This window comes from Seriola aureovittata, chromosome 18 (genome assembly GCF_021018895.1).
Source record: "Seriola aureovittata isolate HTS-2021-v1 ecotype China chromosome 18, ASM2101889v1, whole genome shotgun sequence".
Lineage (NCBI taxonomy): Eukaryota > Metazoa > Chordata > Actinopteri > Carangiformes > Carangidae > Seriola > Seriola aureovittata.
The window spans coordinates 2,801,860-2,813,538 of NC_079381.1; the positions used below are offsets into that span (position 1 = coordinate 2,801,860).

Genomic DNA, 11,679 nt, shown 5'->3' on the forward strand with positions numbered 1-11,679 from the left:
AGTTTGTTTGCTCTTTTTTAAATAATAAATATAACTCGCCTCAGCACAGAGACTGGGACTGCACCATTCAGAAGCTTATTCATATAACCTGTGTTTTTCCTGTTTGTCTTTAACCTTTCCCTTAAAAAGAATATGACACTTCATTCTTCTGAGGGCCAATGATGTTCCTCCCATCTCCTGCCACAGCTGTTGTCGTCTTTATTCAATCATTAATCAATCAAACAAATCAACTTTATAGTACTTTTTTTGTGCTCCTGCACATAAAATCTGAGATGAATGATAAAATAATAAAAATAGAATCAAGAATAAAAAATCTAATCTAATCTAATATTAATAATAGAAATTAGTCTTTACATATATCTGTATGATTTTTGTATGTCTATGTATAAACCATGTGCATTGATTTGTATTGAATCCTCTACATTAAGATGGACAGATACACTCCTCTACTAATAACTTTATGGTTATAGATGAGTTATTGTTAAGGGAAGTCCTGGATCTTTGTTATCAGACGAATGAACCTTTTAAACTGTATGAAGAAAATGACGTGGTCATCCCAGCAGGGGGCGTGGTGGAGGCCGTGCTCATCCATCCCACTGCAGCCTGTAGGAAACAGCCTTGTTCTGCTGTGATCACATGTAGCTGATAAAACTGTGAGTTCTTTTACATGTTGACAGTCCATTCATAAGAAGTCTGTTTTCTCACTTTATAGTATTTCACTTCATCTCACAGTAATTATGAAATGATGAATCAGCAGTGATGTTGGAGGAGAACACACAGTGACCAGTAAGTTATTAGGTATACTCAGCAAAATTGAGCACATTAAATGTAGGAGAAAATTGCCCCTAATTATGTATTCTGTTTGATATTAATAGATTATTGTTATTATTATACTGATCATATATGTGTGTGTACACACACACATATATGATCAGTCTGTTGTTCTATATTTGTCTTATTCATAACAAATCCCATATAGACTAAAGATAATAACGTGCTGGTCCTTCTCTCAGCACTCTGATGTGACACTCACCTCCAAGAACACTGCTTCCTGATTGGCTCAGTCACTTCCTGAAACAGCTGCTCACTGTAGTTTTTATCAGACATCACTCAAACAGGAGGAAACAGTTACTTTATTTAGGACTATTTTCAGCTGTGGATTAATCCGCATTTTGTGTGTTTGTTTGTGATTGTGTGTGTGATTGTGTGTGATTGTGTGTGTGTGTGTGTGTGTGTGTGTGTGTGTGTGTGTGTGTGTGTGTTTGTGTGTGGAGAAGGAGAAGCTAAATGACTAAGATAATAGATTAGCTAGTAGGAAAAAGAAAAGCTGCTGGAAAAAGGAAATGGAAATTAAAAAAGGAATCCAGGTATGTATTCCCATTTTTAAAATGCGTTCTAATCTAATCTATTTATAAATGGTTTATTTAGTGAGTGTTTCGTGCTGTTTTTATTCATCCATTTTTAAATCTGAAGTATTTATTGATGCAATCTATCATTTATAATTTCTTTTTACAATTCCTATTCTTAATGCCTATTAAAATATGAAATGAATGAAATGCTTTACTTTTCTTGTGACATCCCTGCTCCTGCATACAGATGATCCCTGCTAGGAGACCTTCAGTGTAACTGCACATATTAAATACCAGTGAAATTGGAGTGTGACTGATTGTTAACAGTCCTGTATTATATGAAGCACTGACACAGACGTGTTTCCTCTGTTTCCCTCCTCCTGTCTTTACTTGAATAGTTTGAGGACATATTTAAAATGAAGCTTGAATATGTATTAATGTGTGTAGTGTGTGAACGGAGGAGAAGTGAAGACCTGATAATCCTGTAAAACATTTAATGAAAAACAGAAAGAGAACGATGACCAGTACAACCAATAAACACAGATTTTCATTTCCAGACTCTTTTCCAGCAACAATCAGCACAAGTTTCCGAACTCAAACAACTGTGACCTTTGACCTGTAGTGATGTTTGCTGTCCTTTAACTCTGCTACATGAGAACTTATTATTAACACATAAACATCTGAAGAAGTAAGTACAAAATGATGTCAGTAGATTGTCTCTAGATCTTTTAGACCTCTGTCACAAAGGCAGTATAACTGTAAATAGACACGACCGACTGCTGATACAGTCTCGCACACTGTTGGATCATGTCGTTCTGGCTCAGGGCCACAGACAGACTCAGCCCGGTCCTGGTTCTGGCTCTGGTTCTGGTTGGGCTGAGGAGGCTAGTGAGGATGATATTTACAGTTAGACTGTTTGTGATCAGGATTTCTCCCTCTGCAGTCTTTAGTTAGAAATTCCCAGCTGAGTGAGAACCACCTCCTTGTGTTCCAGGGGTGAAGAACAGGGAAGAACACGACACTGAAACTTAGTCCTGGTTAAAATGCGACGTCCCCTCACTGCGTCAGTGAGTGTGTTTGGAGGAGGAGCTCACACATGGTGTCAGGTTCCTGTGGCGGGCCGTCGCATTTTAACAGAGTAAGTTGGAATTTCCAAATTTCCGACATCTTTGGGAAGCAGCACTATTTGAGAACAGCTGTCGGACATCGAGTTTCTCTTTTTTCTACTTTGATAGTTCCTCTGCATGCATTCAGCTGGGGTCCATAGAAGCACCTTTATATAATGTAACATAGCACCATTTTTTCATATAGTTTTCCTATTGTACTGGGACCCGACCATTGGCATGCATACACTCTAAAAACTTTGTTTTCTTGTTTACCATTTCTAAACGTAGCATTGATTCAAACGTTACAAGGCAAGTAATGAATATTCATACAGTACTTTACATGTAGAAGATGAACTAATACAGTACACGTTAAAGAAAGTGCTAGAGTACAGAACCTCCTTGTTTTTTAGTCTTACTCTACAGGACTATAGGACACACCAATGTATTACATTACATTTATCTAAATATACACCTGTTCACATTGTCATTATTCACTTCAGTTCATTTTAAATGGTTTGACCACACATGTACATTTCCCACTCTGAAACTCTGATGCTGAACAGAAGAGCAACGAAACAGCAAACAGACGTCTTCTTCAGGATGCACACACTCACATCACTCTACCTGCACAAGCACAGACACACACGTACACTTTGTCCAGGTGAGCCACACCTCTCTGCCGGAGATCTGACTGACTGTTCTCTGTTTCCACTGGTGGACTTTTCTTTTTGAATCGTTTCTATCTGATAATATAAAGCACATGAGTCAAAATAAGCATCAACAGGCACCTCCACTGTCGCTGTGGAGGCGCTTTAAGGCGTCAGGGTTGGAAACATTAGATCTTTGTTAATAGTTCATCACGTTGTTCATCAGAGTCCAACATCCTGTAGCCCTCCTCCTGCCGCTTCCTCCTGTAGCTTCCTATCGGCTGGTACCAGACTTAAAGGAGCAGACCGTCAGTTTGTACGTTTATCACAACAACCTCTTTCCAGCAGCTGTGGTCAGACTGTGGCGGGAATACACTGCTTCTGGTTGTGCTTTCATACTGTGATTCTGACGCCCTGACACCAGCTCTCAGCTACACCTCTGACATGATGTTATCTAAAACCTCAGAGTGAACAGACGGACAGGGGAAATAAAAAAACTAAAATGTTAACTGTCAACCACGTGTTAGCTTTTTCCACAGCTTTAAACTGCGTCTCACTGAGTCAACCGTGAGATGCAGGTGAAAGGTCATTTAAACTTCATATCACGGTCTTCCTCAACAGATGGAGGACCGGTCAACAGAAGACTGTGGGATGTGGTTGAAAGCTCCAGAAAGAGTTGGGCAGTGAACCTTGAGTCAGGATTCTTGAAAGTGACAGAGAAAATAATGAAGTTCAGCTCCGTTTTGAGCCTGAACCTGACCACAGCTGCTGTTCTCTGTCAGTGAGGCAGCCTGACCTCCACCAGCCCACATTCACCACCAGCTGTCTGACTCATCTGGTGGATCTGGAGCCATGAAAATAATCAGTAATGGCTCCATTGTTTCTGAATAATTTACCGAGAATATTTCCTGTTGATAAGTCTATAATTTGGCACAAATAATTATTATCCAGATATCAACTTTAAAAACCACTTCATGTGGAGATGAAGGTGAAAGTGAGCACACAGAGAAACTGTGTGAACACAGAACAGAACAGAAGGTCAACTTAGAAGCAGGAAGGGTTCTCTGTGTGAGACTGGACGCTCCAGAAAACATCTGGATTCTACCACGTTTCATTCAGTAAAGTTGATGATGTCACATAGAGCTGAGGAAGCATCACTTCCTGGTTTCTTCGCTTCACTTCAACAGTCTGTAAAAAAAAACAGCTCTCAGCTGTTTCAGAGTTTTTATGTTTGTTTTCTACATGAATTTAAAAGATTCTGTCAGTCGTGTGTTTGACACCAACTGTATATACACACACACACACGCAAACACACACATATGTGTGTGTGTGTGTGTGTGTGTGTTGGAGGAATGAAAGTGAAGGTTAATTTGTTATATTTTTAAATCAGGGTCACTGATTCTGTACAAATAATTAAAATCTTGCTCAGCTTTTTAATAAGGATCCACCACTGACTCCACAGAGAAGACAGGAGCAGGACAGAAGGAGAAGAAGGGAAGAAGAAGGGAAGAAGAAGAAGAAGAAGAAGAAAAGAAGAAGAAAGGTTGTGGAGCCAAGATCATCTTCATCCTGAACTCATCACTGGTCTCATGGAATCTGTGAAGCTGTCAGTGTTCAGTGTTCAGACCAGGTCCTGTCCCCCAACAGGACCTGGTCTGAACACTGACAACTTCAGTCTACGCTGGGCTCATCTCACAGAGGTCAGTGAGACTTAAGAGTCTCAGTTTACATCAATACACACACACACACAGAGCTGAACTGTCCTCTCAGTGAGACAGACTCAGACCAGGAGCTGGTCTAGGTTCAGCTCCTCAGATTCTCTAAGCAGGGATCCATGATTGTCTCTTCACACCAAAGGCCTGGACAGACGCTCCCTCTAATCAGCTGATCACGAAGCAGCAGAACAAAGTGCAGCTTTTCTTTAAAGTGCTTTTGGGGTCATATTTGGAACTGAAGGGACAAAAGACCGTTAAACCTTCAGACTAAAACCAGGTCTTCATCTTCATGTCTGAGACTCTGGAGCTGAATCAGATCAGTGTAAAGATTTTCATATATATTCTAATTCTAAATTATTTGTGCTTTCAATACTTCCTACGATGATTTATAGAACTTTAATCATTTATATGAAAATAAAACGACTCACTGAACCATCACAGTTCAACAACACACCAAACACAGCCAGTCCTGTGCTTCTCATGCGCCTGAACGCATCACGAGTGGCTGCCACCTGTCCAAACCTCTTCCCTGTTGAGTCTTCTCAACATCCTCTGAATTATTTCCTCCAAATAATAAGATGCAAAATGAGACATTGTGTCATCACAGTGAACATGACACTGAAGTCAGAGCTGACAGCATCACTTCACTGAGATACAGAGTTGGACTCAGACACCTTCAGCTGCTCAGAGGACAATACTGAGCTTAGTTTTGACTCTGCTCTTTTAGCTCAGCAGATAACTGCATCTCTCAGCGAAATCTTTGAAATGTGGATACAAATACTAAACTAAAATCCTCCTTCAGTATCACTCCTTTGATAAAACATGTTAGCCACTCAAAAATTGTAGCTGGCCGCCATTTCTGGCAAGGAAATGTTTTGCAATAAGTTCATCCACTATTTTCTCATATGAATAATCTATGTGTCAATTCAAACATTTTAACAATGTAGATGGTGAAATTTAGTACATTGTAATAAAAAATTGACAAAATATTACTCACAAAAAAAAATTACTCACAAAAATGCTCGCTAACTAGCCTAGCGCTACTGACTAAGCCTAGTGAGCTAATGTTAAGACAAGTAAACAAGGAGACTATTAACCTACAGAACTTTTGGTTCATTGTTCATAATAAATGATATAAATTAATGAATAAAAATTTTTCACATTACACATTAGAAAATTGCACAAATAAGGCTCTGAGGAAATGTAAGAGTTGAGAATTTGACATCCTCATAGTCTAAAACATATGATGACATTACAAAATTATTTTATCCAGTGGGTAAAATTCTGTGGTAAAATATATGTTTCTGAAGTGGCTACTGGGATTTTTCAAATTAATGGCCCCGTAGGAATAATCATACCAAATTTGATGCTTGTATCCACATTTGAAAGATGATTACATTTATCTGTTGCATTATTAGATAATTCGATCATTTAATCACAGCTCAGTATGAACCTCGTGCAGTTTCATATCATCCAATGATACTGTGAGTCGCACAATAAACACAACACAAAATAAGAAGGTTGTATTTTGTGTGTCAGATGTAACAGGATGGTAGAAGCTGTTTTCATCTGTCTTCAAACTGAACCATCTCTGGACACCGGCCAGCCAATCAGAGCCCAGTCTGTAAGACGTACCTGTACGTAGCAGATACCATGTATGAAAGATCACGACAGGATCTTTGACTAGACATTTTACTGCCAATGTTGGAAAATAAACAGCACTGTGCAAACGTTATAGAGACTCTTCATCATCATCATCATCATCATCATCATCACCAGGAGGAATCTGATTGGTCGAAGAGTCACCTAGCATCAGGACGAGTCCAAATACAACCAGTCATAAAGTACCATGCAGAACTGTGAGCAGATGTACTGAGAAGAAGTGGTGCTGGTTAAAAGCCAAAGGAAGGTCGCAGCAAATACTGGTCTGATTTAGTCTGCATCCACACTGATACGTTTCCATTTTAAAACTAAAACGATCTCTGTCCACACTAACACACCTGAAAACACATATGACGTGACCATTGACGTCCACTGGGCATGTGTGAGCCGGTGTAAACAGGAAGTAGATTATCTTCTCTGCAGAAGAAGTTAAGACAGATGTAGCATTAAAATACAGAATTTAACTGAACAGCTGCTAGCAAAAACAAGAAGATCAGTAACACTTGTAATTCATTATCATGTTGTATTCACAACTGTTAGTTGAGGCTGATGAGAGCCAATCAGAAGGCGAGACACAAGTCATGTGTCATCAGTTTCAGCTCGTCCAGACTAGAACACATCCTGGAGTTTTCAAAGTAGCACGTATCAGTGTGGACGTAGCCTGAGATTTCTTCTCTTTAATCTGGATGAAGTTCACTGAGAAATAATTAAAACCCCCAACTCCTAAAACTTCTGCACAGTGCTGTGATTTTAAATGTCTTTGAAAACTGAATTTTAATTATGTTTAATAATTCATCTTTTTTTATTTTTTTATTTTATTGAATTAAACTTCTTGATGTGCTGTGTCCATTTCTTTTTTCCATCAGAGGGAGGTCCTGAGCTCTGGATCGTACCATCAGCAGATCAGTATCTGAGCTGAGCTCTGTCTTCAGCGAGCAGCTCTGACTGGATGCAGGTCACACAGCTCAGAGCTCAGACTCACATCCAGCTGTGATGCAGACGCTGCACCTCATGAATGTTTATGGACCTGCAGCCAATAACAACACAGGACATCAACACGCTGACACGTCACCTCCTCCTCATCATCAGAGGAAGGTGAAGGACACAGCACACTGGCACAGACACGTTTTCATGTCGACCACTCATTCATCCACCCGGAGCACCGACGAGGTGTTCACTGACATCAAGGTAACCAGCCTCTACCTTCACCTGTTCATGTGACTGAGTCAACACATGTCCACAGCTCCACTGACTCACATCACTTCACTCTCTGAGCAGCAGGTGACGGAGACGAGTTCAGATACTGTCAGTGAGTGAAGGTCTGAGGGGCCTGAAGTCAAATAGAAATATCATTCTCAATGTTTCAAGTATCTACGAGAGTTTTAAAGGCATCACTACACAACCTGCACTGAAGGGTCCCAGTCTGAGGGTCAGGGACCCAGGGGGTCGTGAGTTAAATCTCAGGGGTCAGGAGATGATTGAGAGGAGAAAGAAGCAGAAGAAATATATTTCTGAAACATTCTGTCAGACTTTGATCTAATCTCTGTTTTTTACTGAATTTTTTCTCATGTCACAAAAATTCTTCAAATAGTATAAATGAATCTGAGGAGAAGAATCTCTGTGGCTCCTCACACAATCTTTTTTATTCTGAGTGGTCACAACAGGTCTGGTACCACAAGTCTGGGTACTACAGGTCTGGTACCACAGGTCTAGTCCTGCAGGTATCCCTCACAGCTGCTCTTTGCCTGATGTCTGATCTATGATGGATGTTTCAGTTCTGTCTGAGACTCATGGGAGAGAGCAGATGCTGTCCACACTGGGATCTGATCCCTCCTGGTGGTTCAGGTCTGTTCTCTCTCATGATGATGAACTCAGCCAAACACCTCTGAGTCCACATCAGACCAGAGACTGAAGGAGAACGAGTGCAGCTGCAGCTGTGAGGCTGTGGAGCTGTAGCAGGTTCAATACTTTTCCTTCAGTTAGTGTAAATAATGCAAGTACACAAACACAGGTAACTATAGTAACGACGAGATGAGTGGCAGCAGCCACTGTCTGTTCTCAGGGAAGATTTCATATAAGATCAATTCTTTTTCAAGTGTTTGAGGCATCAAACAAGTGTATGTGTGTGTTTGTGTGCGTGTGTGTGTGTGTGTGTGTGTGTGTGTGTGTGTGTGTGTGTGTGTGTGGACTAAGTGCCTGTGTTAGAGGATAAATTGCACTAAACACTAAATATTTCTGATTCATGTTTGTCTCTTTGTTAATCTTTGTAAACTGTTTGGTGAGTTATGTCAGACTGACGGGGGCAGGGCTGTGTTGGTGTCTGCCACAGGTGATGACCGGTGAAATGTACCAAGTCCAGTCTGAGCCTGATCCAGAACCAGAAACACCACACAGCAGCACTCTGGGTCCTGGTTCTCCTCTGAGGCTGGACTCTGCAGCACTACACCTTTTACACCAGGTTAGCATCTAATCAGCACATTGCTACATTTCACACAATGCAGGTGTTTTACCTGCTCAGCTCACCAACCAGGAAGCGTCAGTTCATTTTACACAATATGACCTATGTGTGTGAGTGTGTGAGTGTGTGTGTGTGTGTGTGTGTGTGTGTGTGTGTGTGAAATGTAGCAATGTTAATTAAATTGTACTTGTTATGATGAATAATGGATTTCCAGTGTAGCCACAGACTGAGGGGCAACACACAGCAGCACTGAGCCTGTCTCTCCACTGACCCCCTGCACCCTCGGTACAGCAGCAGGCTGCACCTTCACTCCTTCCTCTTCCTCTGCAGGCGGTGCAGTGTGTGCTGCAGCCTCAGCTGATGCAGCTAATGTGTGTTGCTCTCAGTTCCTGCTTCAAGCTCAGGGGCCAGCAGGGGGCCCCAAACAAGCTAATTCCTCACTCCTACTTTGAATTTAAATATAAATATCATCACTAAACTTTTATTTTCTTCTTAGAATAATTTCTTCATTTGTACTTTAGATAAAAACTGAACTACTCTGAGCTCAGATTCATAAACTTCATGTGTTAGTGCTGTTAACCAACACATGTTAAAGTGGCTTCACCATGTGTCACCTGTATGACACCTGTGTGACAGTGCACTGTTATAATTAAAGAGGGGGGGGGGGGGGCTAAGTGGCTAAAGTGCAGGACCCAGCACTGAGACATGATGTAGCATCAGGCTAATGAGTGAATGACTTCTTGGCAGGTTGATGAGTCGTTACCAGCCCTTGGCAGATGAGCCACAAAGTCAAGGTAGGACACGGACCCCGGGACCATCACAGACCGCCTCCTGTGAAGGTCAGTCCTGCTCCTCGCTGTCCTGACGGCCGTCTGTCCTCTTCTCTTTGTGACACGAGAAAATCCGTCGCATCTCCTCCTCGTACCGGATGAAGTTCTCTCCGAACCGGGCCCAGGCTTTGAGCGGGACCGTGATGGTGTTTCTGTACGGCTGCCGCACCTCGCTGATTTTTAAAAAGATACCGTACCGGTTGGAGCCGACGTCGAAGTAAAACCTCTTGTTGTCCACGCGAAAGGACGCGGCCTCCGGCAGCTCGGGGCTGTCGTCGTGGTTCCTAGACCCGGCTCGGCCGCGGTCGTCGCTGTCCTCGTCGCCGTAGTCTTCGATGAGCTGCGACAGCGCGTCTCTGAACTCGATGAGCCCCTGCGCAGGCAGCACGATGGTCTGCTCGATACCCTGGCCGTAGTAGCCCATGGTGCCGTGTCCTTTACTGACAGTCTGCCGGATGCGGAGGAACCGGCCTCTCTGGTTCTCCTTCAGGTCCAGGAAGTACTTTCTGTTGTCCCTCTCGATGAACTCGCTCTTGAGGACGCGGTGGGCATGGTCGTCGGACACCGCGGATCCGGTGGGAGACAGCGCCGCGTGCTGCTCCTGCGCTCTCCTGCGGGACTCGTGCGCGCGGCCCTGGCCGTTGTTGCTGTGCTCCTCGAGCTGCGGCGGCGCGAGGCCCCCCCGCAGCCCGATCCGGGCGTAATAATCTATAAAGTCTCCCAGGCAGTAGCGAAGCGCGGGGGCCATGGACATGGACAGCGTCAGCTTGCTCTTCCTGATGTTGTCGTGGCGGCCTCTCCCGATCCACACCTCGGCGATTTTGAGGAAGCGTCCGCGGACGCTCTGCTTCACGTCCAGGTAGAAGCGTTTCTTCTGGATGTCGACGCGTTTGGAAGCTAACTCCTGGATGTCATTGCCCTGCTGCTGCTGCTGCTGCTGCTGCTGCTGTTGCTGCTGCTGCTGCGACCCGCTCTGGACGTACTGCTGGGGATATGTGGGTCTCGGTAGAGAGTCTGATGCAATCTTCCCCCTGCCTCTGTCCATCCCTCTGCAACATCCATCAGCCATCATGGTTTATGTTCCTCCAGCAGACAGACCAGGACAAAGCGATCCCCCATCCCAGTGGGCGACTCTCAGACGAATGAAGCGGGTTTATTCATGCACCCGGCAGGAGCCGCTCAGCTCAGCCCGACGCCTCGAATGACCTGAAAATGGCAGCTAGTTCTGTTCATCAGCTGATCGAGCCTCTGCGTCCCAAATAAAGGTCAAGCTCCACTATTCAGTCGTTTCCTCCGCAAACTTCACCGCCGTCCTCCATCACCTATGAGCCTTACAGCCGCCCCGTGCGCCGAGGAGCCAGGGAAGCAGCCAACCTGAAATGGGAGGAGGCGTCCAATACTACATGAACCCGATGAACCCAGTCCCCCCTCCCTCCCCGTCCTGAGAATACCTCAGTTAAAGAGACAGGCTTTACACAGGAGGAGTTGGATCCACATCATCTGCAGCTGATCCCAACATGTTTATCGATTATTGATTTGAGGAAATAATGCCAGAGAATCATCCAGTGCTCGTTTTATTCAATAAAGAATCATTCTTAAAGAGAAAATACACATTTACTTAAAAGTCTATCTCAGCAGAGACACTGCTTCATTATTAAGACTAAGTGTTCTCTTCTTCCAAGCCTCTTCTGTCTGGAAAAAACAGACTCAATGCTGCACATAATAGAAATAACTACATGATAAATCAAATATATGAGATGAATCACCAGACACTGTCAAAAGGACAAATCTGACTTAGTGACTCAAAATGTATTTGTATTATTGTCTAAATGCTCAGAGGAAAAAGCCTCTGTATCATCAGATGTTAAATTATGAGGTAAAGTGTGAAGCACAGTAACAACAGCTGACACCA

At 43.2% G+C, this 11,679-nt stretch overlaps 1 protein-coding gene across 1 annotated transcript; it reads right to left on the minus strand.

Annotated features, from left to right (window-relative positions):
• Nucleotides 1–1,826: 1,826 nt before the first annotated feature.
• Nucleotides 1,827–11,548, minus strand: purg (purine-rich element binding protein G). The gene has a single exon (XM_056402806.1). The coding sequence runs from the start codon at nt 10,837–10,839 to the stop codon at nt 9,778–9,780; it is 1,062 nt and encodes a 353-aa protein (XP_056258781.1). The 5' UTR covers nt 10,840–11,548; the 3' UTR covers nt 1,827–9,777.
• Nucleotides 11,549–11,679: the final 131 nt, after the last annotated feature.